General features: G+C 39.2%; 1 protein-coding gene and 1 non-coding gene across 2 annotated transcripts in view; both read left to right on the top strand.

Moving 5' to 3' along the window:
• The window catches only part of MOXD1 (monooxygenase DBH like 1), a 90,812-nt gene that overhangs the window by 43,532 nt on the left and 21,452 nt on the right, over positions 1-25,828 (top strand). Inside the window, exon 5 of the mRNA XM_058735296.1 lies at positions 25,634-25,813. Coding sequence (XP_058591279.1) covers positions 25,634-25,813 — 180 coding nt within the window. The remainder of the gene's footprint in view (positions 1-25,633; positions 25,814-25,828) is intronic.
• On the top strand, positions 15,480-15,582 carry LOC131515541 (U6 spliceosomal RNA). Its single transcript, XR_009263612.1, has one exon. It is a non-coding gene; the product is annotated as a U6 spliceosomal RNA (small nuclear RNA).

Raw genomic sequence — 25,828 nt, 5'->3', positions numbered from 1 at the left:
TCACCTTCACATTTCATTTTCTGATTATCTGTCACCAATGTGTACAAATGAATTTTGTATGTGGATCTTCTGGCCCTTAAATGTGCTAAACACACCTATGAGTTCTAGCAGCATTGCTAGAATTCAGTTGGATTTGCTGCAGGGATCATCATGCCATTTCAGAATAAAGACACTTTTACTTCTTCCTTTCTGATCTGATGCCTTTTCTTCTTTCTTTTTAAAAATTTTGTCTTTATTGCATTGTATAGAACCTCCAGTATAATGATGAATAGGAATGGTGAGAGTGGATTCCTTGCCTTTTCCTTCCCTTAGGATAAAAGTATTCAGTCTTTCATCTTTAGGTATGCTGTTAGTTATAGGTTTTTCGGTTATTCCCCTCTTATGGTGACTCCAATTGTAAGTATATCAGGCTGTTTCAAGTTATCCTGCAACTCATTTGCATTTCATTTTTTTAGCCTGCTTTGATTTTGGGTAGTTTTATTATTCTGTCTTCAAATTTACCAATCTTTTCTTCTTTATGATCTACTCTGCTCTTAATACTATACACTGTATTTCTCACCTCAATCATTGTAGTTTTAATCTCTAAAATTTAGATTTAAGTATTTTAAAAAAGTATCTTCCATGTCTATATTTAACGTATTCAGTCTTTGATCTATCTGTGGGAACATATAAAATACAGTTATAATATCTGCTTCTTTCATTTGCGTGAGTTCTGGGTTAATTTGGTTTGAATTTTGTCATTATGGGTTTTATTTTTCTAATTCTTTGTGTAACTAGTAATCTTTTGTTGGATGCCAGACATTTTTAATTTACCTTACTGGATGTTGGTTATGTTTGCACTTCTGTAAATAGTTTTGAGCTTTGTTCTGGGATGTAGTTAAGTTACTTGAAATCAGACCTTTCGGATCTTATTTATGAGCTTTGTTAGATCCCCATTTTACCCACTGCAAGGCAAGCCCTTCTGAGTACTTTTACCTAATGCTGTGTGAATTACAAGATTTTCCACTCTGTTGGGGAAAGGCTCTATTCTCTGCATCGTGATATTTCCATCATGGTTTCTTTTAATCCTTTCGAATAATTTTTACCTGGTCTTGGGTAGGATTTTTTTAGGGTGATTTTACCTGTTGTAAAAGGATCAGTATTCAGTAACTCACCTGAAGCAGACTTTATGTAGGTGTCCTGAGTTATCTCTCTGTGCATCTCTTCCCTTCCCATATTACATTCTGTGAACTGTAACCTACTTGGCCTCATTGGGCCAATTCAATCTCCACAACTCAAGGAGAATGGCAGGTCCTGCTTGAGTTTCACTTTCCTATGCAACAGCCTGAAAAATCTCTCTATAGACAGCCATCTGAACAACCCACAGGACTAACCTCACTTGTTTCTTGTTTCTCAGAGATCAGTGTCCTTCTCTGCCTGATATCAGTCCACTTCCTTGAGACAATGCCCAACATCATTACTGATTAAGGAAGTGTAAATTAAAATCACACTGGGATACCACTTTTAAGAATTGCCATATGGAAATTAAAGGGTTGGCAAGATGTGGAACAACTGGAACTCTAATATACTGCCGATGGGAATATAAAGTGGTACACCACATTGAAAAATCATTTGGCAGTTTCTTAAATAATAAACATACATTGTCATTTACTTTAGCTATTCTGCTATTAGCTATGTATCCAAGAGTCATGGAAGCGTATGATCATACAAAGACTTGTCAAAGAGTTTTTGTAGCACCTTACTTTATAATAGCTAAGAAATGGAAACAGTCCAAATGTGTATTAATTGGTGAATGGATAAACAAATCATGGCGTATATGTACAGTGGAATACTACTCCGTAATTAAAATGGACGAACTATTGATACATAAAACCAACATAGATTAACCTGAAAATAATTATGCTGAATGAAAGAAGCCAGAAAAAAATGACTACATATAATATGATTCTAGTTTTTATAAATTCTAAAAAATTCAAGTAATCTATAGTGACAGGAAGCCATTGAGTGGTTTCCAGGGATGAGAATGAAGCAAGGTGGGAAGAAAATGAGGGGTTCGCAAGGGCCCTGGGGAAACTTTGGGGGATAATGTGCATATTCATTATCTAGCCTGTGGTTTTATGAGTATGTACGTATGTCAAAACAACAAATTTTATACTTTAAATATATGCAGCTTAGTGTATGTCAAATTATACCTTTTTTAAAAAAAGTGTTTATTGTTGAGAGAGAGTGTGAGCAGGGGAGGGTTGAAGAGGTAGAGGGGGACAGAGGATCCCAAGCCGGCTCTGTGCTGACGGCAGAGAGCCTGATGCGGGGCTCAAACTCACGAACCATGAGATCATGACCGGGGCTGAAGTTGAACGCTTAACCGACTGAGCCACCCAGGTGCCCTTGTCAAATTACACTTTAATAAAAGTGAAAGAAATGTTGTCTTGGAGAAGTTTGAGGTCAGAATATTTTCACATTTAGTAATTCTTCCTTAAATTGTTTTTTAATGTGCTGTTTAACTCACCCATAGAGTTTTAAATCCCAATTATTTTTTACTTCTAGAAATTCTATTTTGTTCTTTTTCAAATATGCTGATTCAATCTTGATATTTCTTGCTCATCTTTTCAAGCTCGTCTTTATTCTTTAACCACATAAATATAATGCATAACATGTAAAAAATGAAGCATACATAGTTATTTTTGATTTTATGTTTAATAATTCCAATGGCTCAAGTCATTGGGAATCTAAATATGTCATGGATAGTCTCTTGTTTCCCCAAGTGTTTGCTAAGTTTTGCCAAGTTAATGTCATCCATGGAAATCACAAGGTACTGGAGGAGAGGATGCTCCCTCCTGGAGGTATTATATTTATATTTACTTTTGCCAGATGCCAGGGGATGGCAACCCATGAGGGATCCTTTATTTTCTTGGTTTGGAATTTCCCCAACCGTACAGGACTATAAATTCAAATCTTACTGTCTCATGAGGCTGGACCTTTGTTTACACACCTCCAGGGGAGAATATTGTTATTATTTTCTTCTAACCAGGTCTTATTCAGCTCTGGCTACCATAACAAAATGCCATAGACTGGTAAATAGCAGACATTTATTTCTCACAGTTGTGGAGGCCAGGAAGCCAAGATCAAGGTTCTGGAAGGTGGGTTTCATTCTGAGGCCTCTTCTCTTGGCATGTAGACAGCTGCCATTTCACCGTGTGCCCATATGACCTCCTAATGCGCGAGGATGGGGTGCAGAGGAGGAGTACAGCAAGCTCTCTGGTGTCTCTTATAAGAGTATTAATCCCATCATGAGGGCCCCACCTTCATGACCTCATGCATCCTAACTACCTCCCAAAGATCCCATCTTCAAATACCATCCCATTAGAAGTTAGGACTTTAGCCTATAAATTTGAAGGGGGGGAGGGGACAAAAACATTTGATCCATAATAACCCAGAACTGTGGCAGAGACAGACAAGGTTTTTCATCAGCTGCCTTTGTTAGCAGTTAGATTTTTTTTTTTTTTTCTAGTTCTTCACTTTACTGGATTGGTATGAGCTCGGAGGGTTCCGGTTCTGTATTTAATTGAGGGGTGTGGGAGGGAGAGGTGTGTGTCAAGTTGAGTCCCACATCATTTGATGATCCTATCCTGTGACCATTATTCCTGGAGACTCTAGAATCATAGTATGACATATGTTCCCACGGGAGCCTTAGTTTCTGTTTTTATCACTTTGATTTTGACTTTATATTCTTCTTCTTTTACCTTTGGTCTTCCTTAATTTCTTACTGAGCTTATCAATATATTTCAAGACACATGGTTTTAAGTTTTGAAAATGATGGCAATCATGAAAATCAGTCTTCCAACTGAGAGGTGTTCTGAACATTTAGTTTTCCTACTGGAAGTACAAATTCTGATGGATACAATACAGTTTTGTCAGGTTCAGGATGAGAAGGCTGGAATGCCATGATCAAAGACACTGAGAACGCGTATTCCTAGTAATCTTTGGAGATCTTGTGAAAGGACCACAGAGAGCAGGAATTGTAAGCCAAGAAGTGAGTTTCTCTTGAGGCAACGTGGGACTATTGGGTTTTGGCTGGAGAAATGGCATGATTTGTTGTGGAGATTTTAGAATACAGAGGATTAGAGCCAAGAGTTTAGCCTGGACATGTTAGGAAAATGTATGTGAGAGGAAAAGCAGCCGTATTTGGGAAGTGTCTTTGGAAATAAGGAGAGAATGCCCGCAAGGGTTATTGTGGCAGTAGAGATGGAAATCCTCCCCACTCGCTTGATGTTAGGGGTGAAGACTTTTAAACAAATCTGAAAGAAGTGATGTTTCATGGGGGAGAGAAGATGGTGTGTTCCCTTTTGGAACTATTATCGCAACTCAATTTATCAGATCCTTTTTAGGTTTCTTGTTTCAGCTGCCAAGAAAGGAGGTTGGCTACATTTCTGAAACTGCAAAATTCTCTTTGAATATCTACGCAGGTTGTAAATTATGACATTTCAGTTGAGTGTGGCTTTTATCTGATTGAGCAAATATGGAATAAATCACCCATGCTTTTTATGTTTCCTTCATAAGTAGATCCCTTTTGAATGTAATTTCTATAACTGCAGACCTGAGACTATTTAAACTGATAAAAAGTATTGAATGGAAAAGTTATTTTAGGTTTGATTTAAAGGAGTTGGCTGGCATGTTTAGGAAAAAAGGCAGATCAGACTTGTTAAGACTAAGTACCTGAGTTTATACTTGGCTCTCACCTTGATGGTCCGGTTGGCAATTGAGGTCAACATGAGCACCTAGAGGGAACAGAGAGATGTGCTGGAGTAAGTGGGGACAAAGATGGATAGCAAAGTAGGAATGATAAGATGTTAACTAGCTCTGGATGGTTTTTATATGAATAATGTTACATTATTTTCTCTGTATATAAACTTTTCAAAAGCGAGCAAGCAAACGAATAACTTCAAAGATTAATAAAACATTTGCTTTGCTTTCCAGAAACCTACATCTAGAGGAGACTTCTTTATTTAAATAGCTGGAAGGCAGCAGGAGACTTACAGGCTTTGAAAAGGTGAATTCAGTGTGAACCTGTTTACTAAGCTGAGCAAAGGCTTCGTGGATTAGGGGTTATCCACCCAGACTGGAGATTCACCCACAGAAGACCAGTGTTTAACTCAGTCATAGTCTGAACACACTTCAGTTTTTTGTTTCCCCATTTTCATGGAATTGCCCTGCAAACTAAGACTTCTTTTTATGGAGAACTCATGTTTGAAACACATAGAAAATAAGAAAGGAGCCAGAATTACAGAAGCCATCCACTGATACTCATTTATTTGCTTCACTTTCTTGAAATATAAAAGACTGTATTTCTTAATTATAGTCATGGTTAAACAAATTGCATGAGGTCAAGCAAAAATAGTCTTTTTCTTTTTTCTTTTTTATTTTATTATCCCTTTTCCAACCAGACAGCAAAACTCCATTTAAAAAATCAAATGCAGGGGCGCCTGGGTGGCTCAGTCGGTTGAGCGTCCGACTTCAGCTCAGGTCATGATCTCACGGTTCGTGAGTTCAGGCACCCGTGTCGGGCTCTGTGCTGACAGCTCAGGGCCTGAAGTCTGCTTCGGATTCTGTGTCTCCCTCTCTCTCTGCTCCTCCCTTGCTCACACTCTGTCTCTCTCTCAAAAGTAAATAAAGATTAAAAAAAAAAAATCAAATGGCTCTCTGAAGCATACTGTTACATTAGTGTACAAAATGATTGAACTGACTTCAGCTCCCTTCTAACCATCACTGCCCTTTCACACCTCCACGGCAGATCACAAAGGCAGGCACACTTTCCCAGAGAATGGTGCTTAGCCGTCAGCCCCCGGTGCTGGTTCAAGCCAGCTACACAGCAGCCCTGCAAGTTTGCTTGGTTTCCGTAACTGTGCTTCAGTTTCCTGATCTGGGCAACAAAGAGAGTAATACCTTTCTCCAGAATGCAGGAAGATGAAATGAAATTAAACGTGTTGATACGTGCAATGTACCTGGTACACGTAAATGCTCACCAGTGGTAGTTATTATTGATGTCATAACACCCCGTATTGGCTATGGGACTCCTCTCTTTACCAGGCTCTCTCCCATTGGGCCAGGCACGTCCTTGGATTTTCAGCTCGGGGCGCACTTCCTGATAGTGGTGCTTAGTGAGTGCTTGTTGGATTAATGACTCGAATCTAGACCTAATTCAATTATGGTGAGTTGTGAACAACGTTCTGAAAATCTATCTTATTCCCAGGACAAAGGAATTTTGCATGTGTGACACTGTGGAGTCTGTAAGTAACTTAAGTGCCGAACTGAACAGTCCTGCTGGGCTACTTGCAGACGCTTTATAGAGAGGACCAAAATTCAATAAAATTAAGGAGGATTTGAAGACCTGCATTTATTATCACTTCTAAAGCAGCATTGTTTGATATCATAGAGAAAAACACTCAACATCAGTTTCTCCTTTCATTACAGGATAAAACAACATACTTTACATTCAAATTTAATTTAAAATGAAAGAGCAATGAATTCAAGATCTCTGGATAAAAGCCAACCAAGAATTCTGCATGAGGCAGTGTTATTAATTTGTTGCCTACAATTAGGTCTAATATTTAAATTGTGCCTGAGGGAATAAGAAATGCCATTCAATGATGATTTCCCTACTCTTAGAAGAAGACAAAGATGGTTCATTTATTAAATTTCTTCAGGAAGTATAATCCTTAAATCATGACAAATAAATGTTAAAATAATATACTTTATTTAAAACTGCCAAATTATTACAGTAAGTTATATACAAACACAAGTACTGGAAGTTCTAGGATATGAAAATAAGTTTAAAAAAATTTTTAGTGTTTATTTATTTTTGAGAGACAGAGAGAGACAGAGCGTGAGCAGGGGAAGGACAGAGAGAGAGACACACACACAGAATCGGAAGCAGGCTCCATGCTCTGAGCTGTCAGCACAGAGTCTGACGCGGGCCTCGAACTCACGAACTGCTAAATCATGACTTGAGCCGAAGTCGGACATTCAACCGATTGAGCCACCCACATGCCCTGAAAATAAGTTTTTAAAAGTCAGTTTTACTATACAGACATTTAAATTAGTTCCTTTTATGTGTAAGTTGTATTGGAGTAAATGAAAAATGAAGTTGTTTTTCTTTCCTCTAACTTGGGGTTGTGACATTTTATCATAAGGATCATCTGTTAGTAATTGAGTTCTGTCCTTCCATGGATGGAATTATTAGCCCTTTAAACTTTTCTCTAAATAACAGATTTAATTTAAACAAAATAGATTGTTTTGCATTGTGTAGGGAAATAAACAATTTTGAAGGTTCTTGGAGACTTTGTTTTATACGATTAAGTATATAATAGCATAGCATATATCTACTTCATATGTAATACCGTAGATAGATTATGCATAGAAAATATGAAAACTAACATGTGATGTATACTTTGTACATACCATGCACTGTGAGGGGTTTCCCGATATCTCATGTAATTCTCAAGATCACCTTGTGAGGTAGGATGTAGATAATCTCTGTCTCACATATTCATTAACTTGTCAGGGACATTGAGCTCGTAGGTGATGAAAACAAAATTTAAAAAATATATTATAAAATTAACATGTGTTCACTGTAAAAAATTCAAATACCGAAGGCCATGAAGTGAAAATCAAAAAGCTCTAACTTCTACCACTCAAGTTCTACTTCCTGAAAGCCAAATTAATATTTTCTTGTATTTTTCTGAAATTTTTTTTGAAAAAAAATTTTTAATGTTTGTTTATTTTTGAGAGAGAAAGAGAGAGAGAGAGAGCATGAGCAGGGGAGGGGCAGAAAGAGAGGGAGACACAGAATCTGAAGCAGGCTTCAGGCTCTGAGCCATCAGCACAGAGCCCGACGCGGGGCTCGAACTCACAGACTGTGAGATCATTACCTGAGCCAAAGTCGGACGCTCAACCGACTGAGCCACCCAGGTACCCCTGAAATTTTCTATATGTATGCAATCATGTACCTTTATGTTATGTTTACTTCTGTGTATATTTTCATCCGTCTTTCTTTATATTATATATGTATATAAGTATATATTTATATACTTATATACTTATACTTATATAAGTATACTTATACACTTATATAAGTATACTTATGTAAGTATACTTATATACTTATATACTTATATACGTATACTTATATACTTATATAATATATATTTATATACTTTATATACTTATAAGTATATAATATATATTATATATGTATATAAGTATATATTTATATAGATATATGTGGTTTTTCTTGCTTTTATTTTTAGATCTCAGGATCATATATGAGACAATAGTGTCATCTATTTTGACACTTGCTTTTTACACTTAACGGTATGTCCTGGAAGTGTTCCACTACATTATGTACAGACCTATCCTATTCTTTTATGATTGTCTGGTAGGCCATTGTCTAAATTTAATGTAATTTAATAAAGAGCAACATTAAATTATTTTCAATTTTATGCCATTTACAAATTTTCTGTATTAGTCTGCTTGGGCTTCCATAACAAAATACCATAGGCGAGATGGCTCAAACCACAGAAGTTTGTTCTCATAGTTCTGGAGGTGGAGAAGTCTAAGATCAAGGTCCGGCAAGGTAGGTTTTATTCTGAGGACTGGTATCTGGACTTAGTAGTTATGGCTGTCTTCTCCCTGTGTTAAAGGAACCGGCCCTTTACTTGACATAAATGTTACAACTCTTCTCTTCTTGGTTTTGGTAACGTAATGTTTACTTATCTTTTTGCTCAGGTGCGTGCTGCTTCCAGTTCTTTCCTCTATTAACCTTTAATTCACTTCTCCAGGATAAGAGATGGGTCACGTAAAATAAAGTTGTACTGTCTATGCATTTTTTTGCACAGATCTATCTCCTCTGTCATTCTGTGATGAGCTATGTTCCCATGAGAAGTTCCCCGTTTCCTGCATTCTTATCCTGTGTAAAACATGTTGATCTACGCGTGTTTCTCTGCACTGCATAGGATTGGAAGAAATCCATATATACTCATACCTCTGATATACATATTGCTGCATTGAAAGTCATGTGTTGAAGTAATAAAATTAGTTCAGAGAACTTTATTTCCTGCAGTGTGAAACAATAAAATCACATCTACTTTCTATGAACTTTCAATTCCATGAATTGCCGTGAAATGCAGATTAACCTGAAAAACAATTCAATTTATCATTTAAAAACAGCTCATACTTATAAAGACGTAAGCAAGAGCATACCAAAAAATAACTAGCAAGATTTAGTCTTGATGTTGTATTTTCATTACAACAATCACTGCGAATAATAAAGGCCTTGAAAAAGTCTGCTCCATGTAATGAATTGTCAACAAGTTAGCAGAACAGCGCGTTGCTACTCCAAATAAGAAGAAAAACTCTTATGTAGGCACTAATTACATTCGATAAAAAAGTACTAAGTTGTACAGAACTGAGTATCGTTTTCAACTGCAAATGATACAAATGATTATGTGCTAGACACATTTTCTCCTTTACTTTTTATAGTGGATTAAAAATTGATTTGTGTTTTTATTTCATAAATAAGAAAACTGAGTTTCAGTAAAGTTAAGCAATCTGTCTTAGATCACACAGCTAGTAAGTGACATGTTGAATTCCAAACCAAGTCTTTGGCCTCAGGCTACCACACAGTACTGCCTCCTGAAAGAAGCTTAGAGAAACAAGGCAAATGTCTGCCAAAGTAATCAGAGAAGGCATCCAGGGGAAACAAAACCTGGGCTTTCAAGAGCGAGTAGGAGGACATATTGGGTGAAGAAAACACGGAACGAAACCATGGAGGTAAGAACAACATGGTGTGTAAAAGGAACGGATCCCTGTGACTGGGAATTCATGCACAGGGCACCGTGTAGGTAACGTGCAGCAAACCACATAGGATCCTGAATGTCAGAAAAAGAAGTGTGGACTTGATCGCTATAGAAAGGGTGGTGTGGAGCCACTGAATATTATGGTCAGATGTCCAAGATGAAAAGTGATTTGGGAAGATTGGTTGGGATATGGGGTGTTGTCTAGAAAGCTACCCCCTAAGCATCCAAGAAGATTAGTTGGTGGCTATTGGTGGAACCCAGGTGGGATGTATAGAAGTGTGGACTGGGATGAATGCCGTGCCTAGAGTGTAACATGAGAAACATTTTGAAGATGAGAAATATAAATTAGGATGAGTCATATTGCTTTGGCATGCTCTAAGTATTCCGTGTTCTCATGAAAAAATGTGGTTTCCAAACACGTTACAGAACACAACTAGTTATTTGGGCAACTTCGTTTTGTGTTTTTCAGAAATCTGAATTAACAAAGCTTCTGACTTAATCCAGGTTTGGGTAGTCATCTCAGTTTTCATGGACTAAAGAGGGGAAAGAAACCAAAGATGACTGAAGAAAACAACTGTCATTGATAATTACTATCAGCACCGAACTTCTTTTTGTTTCAGCTGAATGTCACTTGGGTTTATTTCAAGCAAATCCCTTTGTCCAGAGATTTATGATGTTTCAAGAGCTACAGCTCCTTTTGAGCTTTGCCCTTAATATTGTTTGGGCCTCAGCCTTAGGCTATTTTCCCTTATGGTAGAAAAATGACAGCCCAAACTCCTGAAATAGCACTTTCTCTCTTACTTTGGGAGGACAGCTCTTCTGCCAGCCACCACTTGAAAGTCGCTGTGATTTGACCAATTTAAGTTCAAGATTGGGACCACATAGATGGGTTTGGGCCACTTAAGGGAAGTGGGAATCATTGTTAGTCAAAGAGTGTGGCTAAGCCAATTCAGGATCCTGGTAGTTCTTCTGGGGGAACTGATGCTGGAAGGCAACCAAAAATTATCATTCTCTGGTCTTAACTTCTCTACCTTTCTAGAATATAAACTGTATGATTGTCAGACCCATGTTTGTTTACTTCTTGGCATCGGATAAAGAGCCAAATAGGTGGGGTATTTTTTCTTTAGTTAATTAGTTGAGTGAATAAATGAATGAATGAATGAAGAATGAATGAATGGAATGGAAGACATCTCTTTGAGATGAAAAGATTTTCAGAGCAAAATAGTAAGGGAAATATGTATTCAAAACTGTGCATAAATACACACGAGAAGTGTCAGTGTAGGGGCGCCTGGGTGGCTCAGTCGTGTGAGCATCTAACTCTTGATTTCTGCTCAGGTCATGACTCCAGGGTCATGAGATCAAGCCCTGTGTCTGGCTCAATGCTGAGCATGTGGCCTGCTTAAGATTCTCTCTCTCGGGGTGCCTGGGTGGCTCAGTCAGTTAATTGTTCAACTCTTGATTTCAGCTCAGGTCATGATCTCATGGTTCTTTGGATCGAGCCCACATCGGGCTCTGTGTTCACAGTGTGGTTTCTGCTTGGGATTCTCTCTCTCTCCCTGTCTCTCTGCTCTCCTTTGTTCATGCTTTCTCTCTCTCTCTCTCTCTCTCAAAATAAATGAACTTAAAAAAAAAAATTCTCTCTGTCTCTCTGCCCCTCTCCCCAGCTTGTGTGCTTGCTCCCTCTCTCTCAAAAAAAAAAAAAAAAAAAATTAAAATTAAAAAATGAAGTGTCAGTGTAGCTATGTTTCTTTTAGAGGAAGGGGGGAGGTCATATTTCAGAAAAACTTCTCTGTAAAGAACATACTATTATACAAATTAAATCCTAAATAAATTGACATGGCACACATAAATATATATTTCATATGATTATGTATTTTGCAATACAGCATGTGACCATGGCAATATTTTTTTTGCCTGAATATTTGTAACATAAAAGTCTTAAAGTTAGATTTTGAAACACTGGACTTTGTGAATAAATTACCAGTATAGACGTTATTTATTTGAGTGCAATGTTAAAATCGTATTTAAAACCCAGAGTCCAACTTTTAATAAATATAGTCACATCATTCTTTGAACACCTACAAGGCATCTGTTGCTTCTGATGTGCCAGCTATTTGATTCTCAAGTAATTTTATAAGTAAACCTTATTGTCACTGATTTACTGATAAGGAAACTGAGACAGAGAGAAGTTGAGCAACTAGGAAAAAGAGATGGAAAAATCACATAACTATCCATTCTTTTTTTTTGTGGTAGAGATAATTAAGACCTAGTCTTTTAGCATGTTTGATGATCATATCATGATGATCATATTACAGTATATAAATGTTTCTTTTTTTAAGGAATTTATATTAAAACAATTTTTTTAAATTTTTTTTTAATGTTTTTTATTTATTTTTGAGACCGAGAGAGACAGAGCATGAACGGGGGAGGGGCAGAGAGAGAGGGAGACACAGAATCGGAAGCAGGCTCCAGGCTCTGAGCTGTCAGCACAGAGCCCGATGTGAGGCTTGAACCCACAAACCGCAAGATCATGACCTGAGCGGAAGTCGGACACTTAGCCAACTGAGCCACCCTGGTGTCCCTGCAGTATATAAATGTTTCAAGTCAACATGTTGTCCACCTGAAAATGTACACAATGTTACATGTCAAATAGACTTCGATGTAAATAAATAAGAAAATAAATAGAAAATAATGGGGCAAGATTTAAACCCCCCAGATTAGATTCAAACCCCAAAACATGTGGTCCAATAAAATGCTCTTCCATTATGCTACTTGTTTTCTATTGGGTTCTCAGCTGCAGTCCTTTGAGAGAAGGATGTGTGTACAAATGACTAAGGAAGTGCCAGGAGAAAACACGAGGTGGGAGAGTAAGACTGAGGAAGAGAAAGCCAAGCAAGGGTGTTATTGCACTGTACTTCCAGCTGTAACTTAATCCCATTGTCTTAGTCCACTCGGGGTGCTCTAACAGAGTACCATAGACTGGGCGGCTTATAAACAGCAGAAATTTATTTCTCACAACTCTGGAGTCCAAGATCAGGATACCAGAAGATTTGGTGTCTGGTGAAATCCACTTCATAGACAGCCGTCTTCTCACTGTTCTTACATGGTGAAAGGGGCAAGGGAACTCCACGGGGTCTCTTTTGTAAAGACACTCATCCCATGCATGAGAAATCAGCCATCATGACTTAATTGTCCTCCAAAGGCCCCACCTTCCAATACCCTCACCTTTGGAGTTAGACTATCCATACGTGAATTTGAAGGAAACACAAATATTCAGTCCATAGCACCCATGGAAAACATTCATTTTGTTTAGAGTTGTCCATTTCACTTTCTTCAGACTAATGTACATTTTGGGGCATTTTTTGCTCCTTGCAAAGTGAGCCCAAGATCGGGCCTTTGAGGAAAGTTACAGGTGCAAGTGATTGGAAGTAAGGCCCCCAGAAAAAGTTAAAGAAACCCAAAGTGACCTTGGTGGAGCACTGACACTGTCTCATTCACTCCCCTGCCATTCAAGATGGGAGTCAGTAAGACCTCGGATTGCGAGTAAGTTGTTCTGTGAGCGTTCTGCAAGATGAGCAAACATTTCTCATACATTTTAACTTGATAAACGAATGAGGTCTTGCCATATGAGTAGTACATGATGCCGAATGTCACATGATCACAGCTGAACCAATGCTTCTTGTCTCTCTGTCTCTGCCTCTGTCTGTCTCTTTATCTCGCTGTGGGATTGTGGGCGGTTTTCTCCCGTGCTTGGATGCTCCATCTCAGGCCGAGGTGTTTGGCAGAAATCAGTGATTTTTCAGAACGTTGGAAGGTGCCCACAACTGGCACTAGTGAATTTTTTGTCACTTCAAAGCACCTATGGACAGTTCTTTGCTTTGCCATACAAGAGTCAGCTTAGGAACGCTTTGCTTCATTCTGGATCAGGCTGCCTGCAGATACAGATCCTTTGCTGCCTTATTGCCAGTTACATTAAATACAGTATATGTTAAGAACTTGTTAATGCTGTACCATGCTCAACACCTGTGTGAATGTATGCAATGGCCCCCATGCAGAAAAAGATTCCATTGAGCCTATGGGTAGCAGTGATTCCATTAGTGGTAGTGAAAGTCGTCCTACACAATAACCCTCCTCTCTCTTGTTTCCCTCACACCAGCCATGAAGGTTTTCAAGGGTAAATGCAGGTTAATTTGTTTATTTTTCTTTATATTTTGTATTTTCTTTATTATTTTGCATTATATTCAGTATTGTAATTATTTTTATATGAAAATTTTTGGGTTGGGGAAGGAATCCTCTGAGTTTCCATTATTTCTTATAGGGAAATTTGCTTTGATATATAAGTGCTTTGGATTACAAGCATGTTTCCGGAATAAATTATGCTCGCAAACCAAAGTTTTCCTGTATATCAGCATGGTGGTTTAGGGGCACCAATTCCTGATCCAGGTCACCAGTGGTGAGATCCGGGCTCTGACAGACAGTTGGAAAAATTTTTAAACTTACATGTGCGTTATTGTTTGCATTTATAAAATAGGTGATAATTCCATTACCTAAACTCATGAGCTTGTTTTGAGAATTAGATGAAGGCATATATATATATATATATATATATATATATATATATATATACACATATACATATACATATATATGCAAGTGCCCTTCAAAGAGTTAAAGAAGTTTTATTATATATAGTTAAATATATGTGTATCTTACTTTTGTTTTTACATTTGGAGGGTTAAAAAACACGTGGGTGGGAAGGGCAGAATGTCCTTCTTGACTTGTCCAAGTATACTAGCTTGGTGTGAGAAAAATAGATTATTAGAGCTCTTCAGAGCTCCAATACATATATAAATACACACACACACACACACACACACACACACACACACACACATATAATGATGGAAAAAAAGCCCGTTTGCTATGACCTGCTGACCTGCTCACAGTCATGTCACACAGCTATTTAGTGACACAGCCAAGAAGGGAACTTAGTCTCCTGACCATCAGATCTTTCACTATGCCTTGCGGGTCGTATTGGTATTAATGTAACATTTCTTAGAGGAGCTAGGTGACCTCTAGTTTACTGAATATCTCCGTTAACTGAACATTAATATTTGTTAATGTAAGGCTAAAAGCAACCTTAGAATTCATGAATAATCTATTAAAAATTCAAAGAACAATACACATATTAAGAATGCTATTACAAACTTTCTTAAAAGTAATTTTAAAATATTTTATATTTCTGTATTTTTATATTCTTGAGGTGTTTGGCAAAAAGAACCTAATCAATTTGGTGTGCCTGGGTGGCTCAGTCGGTTAAGGGTCTGACTTCAGTTCAGGTCATGATCTCACGGTTCGTGGGTTCAAGCCTCATGTCAGGCTCTGTGCTGACAGCTCAGAGCCGGGAGCCTGCTTCAGATTCGCTCTGTCTCTCCCTCTCTCTCTCTCTCTCTCCCTGCTTCTCCCCCACTTGCTCTCTGTGTCTCTGTCTCTCAAAAATAAAAAAAAACAAACATTAAAAAAAAGAACCTAATTAATTCACATTCAGAAGTTGATGACTGTAAATCATAATATTTTTAACTCTCAAGGGTACTTGCATATTCATCAAGTAAAACAGCTTTAATAGTGTTTCAGCCGCACACATACTAAAATTGGAACGGTACAGAGAAGATTGGCATGGCCTCTGTACAAGGATGACCCACAAATTTGAGAAGCGTTCCATGTTTTTAAACAATTTACTTTGGGCATAGAGGATTAGTAGGAATGTAATTCATAAATCTGTGGCCCGTTCTGGTATTTTCTTGTGACATTTAAAGAAACACAGAAATTATAATAAAGTCCTGGCTATCAAAACTCACATGGTTCCATACCAAATGCCTCTTCCTGAATAACACATTTTGCATCCAATGTAAAGAATCGACAGATTTCCAGTGTAAATACAATACCACCAACAAAGCTGCCAATATCAAATTTTGATAATGTATTTTCTTTAGAATTAATAGTTGCTGTGATTAGAAGAAAACAAAAAAAGTATGCTTTGGTGATTTTAAAAAACATCATACTAAGCTAAAACTTTGAATTTCTACATAAGAATTGCTGAATGGGGGAAGAGGAAGTCTCGTTGTAGAAGGTTGCTCTCCAGCCTGCTTTGTGTCTAGTGACTGCTGGGTTCTAGTTGATCTAACACATCTCCCAATCACCCCCATCCCCAGAACTGCAACGCCAGCATCTGAAGCTGTTTGTGATGCTGAACTTAGATTGCCTACCACAACCTCAGAGGCAGCATGATTTGGGGATTTTTTTTTCCCCCTTATTGGTCCTCTTAAGAGTTAGTGCCTTCTTTTGGGATGAGCACTGGGTGTTGTATGGAAACCAATTTGACAATAAATTTCATATATTGAAAAAAAAAAAAAGAGTTAGTGCCTTAACAATAGGTCTGCACAACACAGGTCTAATCTTGCAACTAGATCTAATCTGAATAAATGGTTCTAACTGAAATTTCTCCTTTTGAATAAATTGGAAATTGAAACTGTTTTGGTTTTATCGCATCAAGAGACCTTGAGAAATTAGTTGATTTAAAATACAAATTGTAGTAATAAAACTGTGGATTAGAAACATATGAAAATACACAAGGGATGCCTAAGTGGCTCGGTCGGTTGAGCATCCAGCTTCGGCTCAGGTCATGATTCCAGAGTTTGTGAGTTCAAGTCCCGTGTCAGGCTCTGTGCTGACAGCTCAGAGTCTGGTGCCTGCTCTGGGTTGTGTCTTCCTCTCTCTGCCCCTCTCCTGCTCTCTCTCTCTCTTTCTGTCTCTCTCAAAAATAAACATTTAAACAAATTTTTAAAATACACTGAAAATACCATAAAGTCTGCTGTTATCACGAATGTAATAACTAGTTTTTAAGTGGAACTGAACTTTGAATAAGTTCAAAAGAAAATGTTGAGGTTCTGAATTTGTAGTTTCACAGGCATTATGTTTTTTAAAAATGCAGAAAATGAAGAGTGCTGATACTCTGTTAATACACTGTATCTAATACCATTGGAAAATATCTTTATGGCACATATGAATGAAAACCAAAGCTAACCATTTGGTTTAGAACTCATGTAGACTGAATGCTGCCTAATTCTGTTGTCTAATGAGGGGCCCAGGAGGGAAAGGTGTGGCACATTTCAAATCATATCCAAGTACAATTCCCTGGTAGGACAAGTCACTTATTCACACTCATTAGCAGGCCTGATGAAGTTGGAAACTCATTTTCCACAGGGACAAGGATACTAGGATCTATACCATTAATTTATTTAATATGACATCATTTCTATTTTTTCAGAATGCAACAAAGACATAAATGTGGCATTTAACAACTATTTTCAGCATAGGAAACAGGTCAGTTTTGATACATCTTTATTGCTGCTGAAGTAACAGATGTCACTGAACTGTTGTGGGTTGTGGTCATTGTCGATGGCATCTGGGGTATGTTTTGTGAAACTGAGGTGGTGAAAGTTACATTTGTTGAGAACCCTGGTGTTGTCATTTTAGATATTGCTGTAGGTGTCAAGATGATGACCGTCCCAGTCTTTGAGACTGAAGAAAATAGAATTGTTGACTGTTTCACAGTGCTGGTGGAAGACTCATTTGTATAGCTGGAAATCACAAAGTCATAAAGGTGCATGAATATGAAGAAACAGGGACTCATGGGTTTTGGCCGACATCATGATCTCATGGTTCCTGAGTTTGAGCCCCATATCAGCAGGTCGGGTTTTGCTTTGAACTCTGACCTTTTTCAGAGTGGATTACCTGTGAGACAATGATATCATTTTCTTGCTCAATTTGGTTGTCTCCTCTCATAAGTTGGATATATTGTCATGCTAAAAGAGCCCTCCCCATTAGGGATGAGGATAAGGAAAGAGGGACAGGTAGATACCATCTACTGTCCTATCCTACCATAATCCCACGAGCATATATTAGCATGATTTTGTAATTGTCTGTCTACACTGCTAGTTTGGGCTGAAATGTTTTCATAGGCAGCATTGCATTATGAACCAGATGCCCTTTGGATAACCTCTGTCAGAGATGGTTTCCTGGCTTTTACATGGACAGCAACCTGTGCCTGGGGTGTGTATGGAAAGCAGGGTGCCAAGAACAAGAATGGGCAAGAAGAAAAGTGATGGAGATTTACCAGATTTCCAGCTCATTACAGATTTCACCCATCACCTCTCTCCTTTTGTTTTAATTTTTAATTTATTGAATTGCAAGTTGTTTTTGGAGAGCTATGCTCCACTCATGTTTCAACAAGCAACATCTTAAATGGGTAGACTTGGAGGAATAAGTGTAGGAAAATTGCTTATAAGAGCTCTAATAACCTCCTGTTTTTCTCACACCTGTTTTTCTCTCGTACTTGGACAAGTCAAGAAGGGCATTCCACCCTTCCCACCCACTTCTTTTTACCCTCCAAATGTAAAAACTAAAGTAAGGTTCACATATACTTAGCTACAGATAATAAAACTTGTTTAACTCTCTCAAGTGCACTTGCATATTTATCAAGTAAAATAGCCTTATGACTATGTAAGTACATGGAATTATACAACATCAATCATGTAAGGGGAAACAATGTATATTTGTAATAATTTTTTGTCACAAACAAATGCAGGGATACTCATGACCTAGGTAAAAATGTACAAATCTGTGAATTGTTAGTTTATGATTATAACAATTGAGAGCAGACGATGTATTAGCTTCCTGGGGATGCTATGATAAGTGACCACAAGCCATGTAGCTTGAAACAGCAGAAATTTATTTTCTCACAGTTCTGGAGGCCAGAAGTCCAAAATCAAGGCATTGGCAGGGCCATGGTCCATCCAAAGTCTCTAGGAGAAAATCCTTCCTTGGCTTTTCCAGCTTCTGATGGTCTCTGGTTTTCCCTGACTTGTGGCAGCTTGAGTCCAACCTCTGTGTCCATCTTTACATGGCCATCTCCTCTCTGTGTGTGTCTGAATCTGAATCTCCTTCTCTTTTCTGTATAAAGACACTAGTCATTGGATTCAGACCCATCCTAAGACAGAGTAACTTCATCTTAACTAATTACATTTGCAAAGACCCTCCTTCCAAAAAAGGTCACATTCCAAGGTTCCAGTTGGGCATGAATTTTGGAGGGATACTATTCAACCCAGCACAAGGGAAGTAAGTAAAAAATCTATTTCTTGGGGCGCCTGGATGGCTCAGTTAGTTAAGCATCCAACTCTTGATTTTGGCTCAAGTCATGATCTCACAGTTTGTGAGTTTGAGCCCTGTGTTGGTCTCTGCACTGTCAACGCAGAGCCTGCTTGGGATTCTCTCTCTCTCTGCCCCTCCCCTGCTCTCTCTCTCTCAAACTAAATAAACAATTAAAAACATACATATTTCTTAATTTTAAATTTATTTATTTAGTTTGAGAGAGAGAGCGAGAGCAAACATATGCGCGTGCAAGTGAGGGAGGGACAGGAAGAGAGAGAATCCCAAGCAGGCTCCACACTGTCAATGCAGAACCCGACCTGGAGCTTGAACTCACGAACCATGAGATCATGACCTGAGCCAAAATGAAGAGTCAAATACTTAACCAACTGAGCCACCCAGGTGCCCTTATATATATTTCTTTATTGTTATTGTTAAGGTAGTTGGTATTTGACGTTTGCAAAAGCATGTGGATTCTTCAGTTTGCCAATGCTCAGTGGCTTTTTGGGAGAAGTCCTTTTGGAACTGAATCAGTTTCACAGTAGGTGCATGTACGAGACCATCAGACAGGCACAGTTTTGTCAAGGACCCCAAATGTTTTATGTCAGAAAGATAATATACATTTCCACTAAGATTTTCTTACCTTCGAATCTGATACAGTAGTCTTGGTTCTAGGTTCTAAGGATTTCTGAGACACTTAGGAACTTTTTTTCTTATCCCCATCTAATCCTATTCTATAGACCTAGGTCACACCGAGTAAAATTCTTAGCCTCATTTCATTATATTATATAATTTTTAAAATTTTCCAACCATATTGTGTCCTTTGTATCAAATTCCACCCCAACTCTGCCCTCATTCAGTGACAGAGTGAACTGAAATTCTTTCCTCTCTTACCAAAATAATTGAGTCATTTACCAAGAGTTGATTAGCAAGTATACATAGATGCTAAAAGGTTTGCATGGGAGCAAACTGCTTTCATTTTCTGAAACGTGTGCCCTGCACCGAACAGATTATGCTCATCCGTAGCCAAGGAACAGAACATGGCAAAATAAAGAAAGATTGATGCCTGGAAGTACAAATGTGAATCATGACTTTTGAGCTCTTAATGGTTGTGCAAGCATCTTCAGTATCCCAAGTAGAGGATCAGAAGGGGGAGATTACCGGATTGATCCGCAGCTGTGAGTGTCTGAGTCCATTGTGAGGGGCTGGTGCACAAGTAGTTCAAGTAGCCTCCTGGGAAAAAGTGGTATGTTGAGAGGCTGGGGAGGCGTGAGAGAACCAACAGAGCAGGAAAAAAGCACTGAAAGAGAGTTTCAGAGGAGCACAGTCCTGAGTGGTTCTAAGTGAAGGCTGGGACGGTGGGATTGGGCAGCTGAAGTGGGGTGCAGGGTGGGTCACTGGAGTTTAGACAATCAAGAAATTAGGAGGCAATAAATTTGATGACTCAGTCTCATTCATGGAAAGGCTTCATTTCCATTCAATAAATAGTTATTAAGCAGTCTGCATGTTGCAGTGATTATGCTAGACATATTGACCTGGATAAAGAGAGTAAGAGAAGGTGATGAGGTCATGAGAACAGTATAATATTTGGAACTTTTCAATTCCCAGTTTTATAGTTGATGTTAATTTCCACCTTGGTCTTGACTATGCTTAGTAGCTCTCTTATTGTTTGCTTTTTTACTGCTAAGTATTCTCAAGAGTACCTCAAAGGTCCAGTTATCTGAACTGACTGGAGACTGTTTTACTCTTTTTTTTATTTTAATTTTTAAAAATTTATTCAAAATCAAGTTAGTTAACATATAGTATAGTATTGGCTTCCGTAGAACCCAATGATTCATCACTTTACATATAACACCCAGTGCTCATCCCAACAAGCACTCTCCTTAACACCCATCTCCCATTTAGCCCATCCCCACCAGACTCCCTTCCAGCACCCCTCAGTTTGTTCTCTGTATTTAAAAGTCTCTTATGATTTGCCTCCCTCTCTGTTTTTATCTCATTTTTCCTTCCCTTCCCCTATGTTCATCTGTTTTGTTTCTTAAATTCCACATAAGAGTGAAAGCATATGATATTTGTCTTTCTCTGACTAATTTATCTTGCTTAGAATAATACACTCTAGTTCTATCCATGTTGTTGCAAATGGCAAGATTTCATTCTTTTTGATTGCTGAGTAATATTCCATTGTATCTATCTTCTATCTATCTATCTATCTATCTATCTATCTATCTATCTATCTATCACATCTTCTTTATCCTTTCCTCAGTAAATGGATTTTGGGGCTCTTTCCATACTTTGGCTATTGTCTATAGTGCTGCTGTAAACATTGGGGTGCATGTGCCCCTTCAGATCAGCATTTTTGTATCCTTTGGGTAAATCACTAGTAGTGGAATTGCTGGGTCATACATAGGGTAGTTCTATTTTTAATTTTTTGAAGACATAGGGTACAAGAAGAGACCATTTTACTCTTCAGAATCCTTCAGGCTGAAGGCTTCCTCCTCACCTCCCTTCCACCTGTGGTTTCTTTTCTAGGCCGGTCCTTTACTAGGCACTGGGACTAACAGGTAACCCACAGCTGCCAGGCCATCCTTGCCTGGCCTCTATTGCATATGCAGGTGGGTGTATGGAACTGTCATCCATTCTGGTCTGTAAATGCCACCTGTGTATGAGAACACTGTAGTTAATAACACAGTTTAATATGTCATCAGGTGTTTGTGTCATTGCCACCCACTTCCATAAGCACTACTTTCGATTCCTTTGTATTTATTCCTTCTGCATTCATACAGCCGGCCTAAAACAAAAATGAAATTGAATGTTTGTTCCAGTCTCAGAAATACGAATTAATCCGCATTGGTATACTTTATGTTGCCATGACCTCCTTGGCAATTTCTATAAGTTTGATTTTTGTTTTAATAGAGGTAACCTTTGGCATTCCCATTTAGATTGTGATGACAATGTGACATCTCTGAAGCAACCAAAATAAGTCGCCCTTTTAAAGTGCTACCTCTTACAGCAGTGATTCACTGCACTATAGCTTTATTTGTCTCAGAAAGGTTTTTAATGTAAAAATGTATAACACCACCATTATTTCACATGATGCAATGATGCAAAAGGAAAAGTCTTTCTCGTGCGGACAATTACTGAATATCCAAGAAAGAGCAGTGTTTAACCTCCTCTAGTGCCCTCCGGCCTCTGCCACAGCCTTATTTGGGCTAAAGAAGAATGTCACAACAGGTGATGTGACTGCTTCGAAGGTTTGTGGAACTGGTTGAGGAAGCAGCAGATAATGACCAGCAGGCGTTTTGGGGATGGGTAGCTGTGCGCTGGCATCACTATGCTCGGTCAACGTGGCAGGAAGCTCTGTGGGAAATTCTGTTCCGTGCTGGGGCACCGAGAGCCAGACCCATTCTGGTCAAGATGCTCCCGATCCCTGGAACGTGTCCCCTGCACGGAGCAGGTTATGCCTTCCCATAAGAATATGCTTGGGGTTCCCCTTAAGTATTCTACATGGTCATCTTAAAATTCCTTCTCCAAAAATTCTTCTGTTCTTCAAGAATTTGGTAACCTGTGCTTTTCCTCTGACATCAGTGGCTCCTTAGTTCAGTTGTTATCCTTCTGGGGGCACTTCTCTTTCTCATTCTGCCCTTTCATTTCTCACATCCTCTCTGTTTTGCCAAGAGCTTTGCTTCTTCCCGGCCTTCTTATTTTCTCCTGTGATCAGTGCTCAGGTTTGCATGCAGAACGTTTTCTTGTTGTTGTATACATGTATTGTTTTCTTAGAAAAAGCCTCCAGGCTCTACCCTCAGTTTGTAATCTGGAGGTCAGATTACAGTTTAATTTTCTTTGAAGACCTTGCCAGGTTTTGAGGAGAGAACTTGCTATTTGCTCTCCTTAGGAAAGAACATATTGAAAGGCCACACTCTGTCTTCTCTCCCTAAGGGCCAAAGGACACGCGACTGGGGTGAGGGCAGGAATCCTCCCCCCCAGACATAAGGCTCCCACTCTTTCCTCTCCCCCGCTCACAGGCAGAAGCTTCCAGGTCCTGATGCATCTCCAACGTATCCTCCTCCAATGATGTGTTGCAGTGGGAGGAATACTGACTTTGGGGTCAGACCTGCCTAGTCTCAAATCCCCATCTACGATTGCCCGGCTATGATATTTTGAGCTTGTTACTTAATCTTCTGAGTCTCAATTTTCTCATCTGTAAAACAGAGACAATAATATTTACCTTATAGATTCATTGTAAATATTAAATGAAATGTAGCTAGTGGCTAATACAGTGGTTGGCAGATAGTAGGTGCTAAGTAAAATGCAGATGTTACTATTATTATTACTAGAATGCATTGGTAGTTGGGAAGCCTGGGGTTGGTTTCAGCATTTCCTATATTAAAAACAGCAGCAACAACAACGCGTGCTCTTCAAAGATTCTCTCAAGAAGTTTAGTGATGCTCCTTCAAAGCAGGCACCACCAGCCACATATAATTCATCATGCACATTCTCAGCTTTCTCTTGCTGTGCCTCGATGAAGACCGTCTGTCTTTGTAGCTGCCTTGGCAAGAGCCAGCTTTTCTTTAAAGCCCTAATGGCTCCTTTCTAGGACCTACCTTGTGGAGCTCAGTGCAACCTACAGGTTCTGCCAGAACTGAAAAGGCACTTGGTGAAAATGCCTCACGTCCCTCTCTTACTCTGGACATATTAGCAGTGCCCTGTTCCCCTTGGAGTGCTGAGGTGCCCGAATAAGTCAAGTTTCACAAGAGAGCTCAAACTAGACACGGAAACTAAAATCTAATAGGCATCCTAGGCTACCCTTCTGTGTAATGTGTTATGCAACCATGCTTGAACAATAACTGTCGTTTTCAGGCAAAATAGAAAATAGGTTCTGCCTTCAGGGCACACAGTCTTTTAGAGATGAGAGACAAGTGCAAACAAAGCCATGCGCAGTGTCATTGCTGTGAATGTGATGTTAAAATGTACGTGTGGGCTAGCTATGGCATGACTCACTATGTAACACAAAGGGAAGCTGGATTTAAAAAGTCGAACCCCCGGCTGCCTATTCAGATCTCTGCCTACTACCTACCGCTTCCCTGTTTGGCTGCTTAGATTCTCTGATTTAAAAAAAAAAAAAAAAGAAGGAAAGAAAGAAAACCTATGTAGAAAATCAAAGTGGAAAGCCTTAGGAGACAATAGCTGAAAACACTTCATCTTCATAAGTACGTCTAAATTGGAGGACAAGCAAGTGTTTCAAAATGCATTCGCCTGCTTTTGAGTTGTCAGGGCTAAAGGCGGAAGGTGTTGAGCTCTAAGACAGGTCAAGCCTTGGAAATTTAGGGACAGACCATGGTTTCTTTAGCAGATGAATGGAGCGTTCAAAGAACCCTGTGGCTGATGGCAACACCTGTAGCCCAGCTACACTAGGTACAGACAGAGCTCCTGTACGTCCTCTGCAGGTAAGGCACTTTGGGACCTTAGGATGTGCTCAGCTCGCTGTGAGTTCCCTGGGCTGAGGTGTACAAGCGTTACGAAGGGAGCTTACAGAAAGGACAACGGAAGGAACGTGTTCATATGCATTGTGCTGTCAAGATTAGAACCGACTTTACTGCCCCTTCTCTGTTCGCTGGTTTCTACTTCCCCTCTCCTAATTTCAGCAGTGTCACAGGAACACATCACTACCGTGTTGTTTTCTCTCCTAAATTCTAATGGTAAGATTCTTATTACAATTTGATTTTAATCACTAGAATAAAAATATCCATTATTGAACGCTACTTTGTGCCCAGCACTATGCTCAGCACCAGGTAGATATGTATATGATAGATAAGTATTGATAGATAGATAGGTAATAGATGAATAAGGCATCATCTACTGCCTTCAGCAGGGATGGATAAAAATATTTTGAGGTGGAAGAGAGTGAGACTGAGGGAGTTTATGCCTGTCTATAGCCTTAATTTCTTTTTTTTTATGTGTGGGGCAGGGGGAGAAAAGAAAGGAAAAAAGGGAGGGGACCAAGGGCAAAGTAGCCTGGAAGAAAGCAATTTTTGAAACAGCTGCCATGCAGAATGATCAGGAAAACAAAAGTGAGTTCAAAACACAAACAGAGGGGTGCCTGGGTGGCTCAGTCGGTTAAGCGTCCGACTTCAGCCCGGGTCACGATCTCACGGTCCGTGAGCTCGAGCCCCGCGTCGGGCTCTGGGCTGACGGCTCGGAGCCTGGAGCCTGCTTCCGATTCTGTGTCTCCCTCTCTCTCTGCCCCTCCCCCGTTCATGCTGTGTCTCTCTCTGTCTCAAAAATAAATAAACGTTAAAAAAAAAATTAAAAAAAAACCAAACAGATTAGTAAATCCTGTGATTCTTGGAGGAACAGGTTATCGTCTCATCTTTGCCGTTGCCACTGTTCCCATCACCATCGTTGTTTTCATATCCAGAATGCATTATACTTGAACCCCATCGTAACCTTTACATCGTTGAGCAAACGATCCCTTCGCAAAACTGCTAATGCTCTATGCTAGTTTCATGCTTACCGGAGAGTGTTGTCGGGTGGTTGGATTTGTCACATCCTCCCTCTCATTTGTGCTCGTTTAGGTGGAGCCAGTGATACAGAGAGGCCATGAGAGTCTGGTCCACCACATCCTGCTCTATCAGTGCAGTAGCAGCTTCAATGACAGCGTTCTGGACTATGGCCATGAGTGCTACCATCCTAACATGCCTGATGCGTTCCTCACCTGCGAGACTGTGATTTTTGCCTGGGCCATTGGTGGAGAGGTGGGGCCAATGACT

Source organism: Neofelis nebulosa, chromosome 6, assembly GCF_028018385.1.
Source record: "Neofelis nebulosa isolate mNeoNeb1 chromosome 6, mNeoNeb1.pri, whole genome shotgun sequence".
NCBI classification, from domain to species: Eukaryota; Metazoa; Chordata; class Mammalia; order Carnivora; family Felidae; genus Neofelis; species Neofelis nebulosa.
The sequence above is the reverse complement of the archived record's forward strand: the minus strand, read 5'-3'. Positions and strand labels throughout refer to the sequence as shown.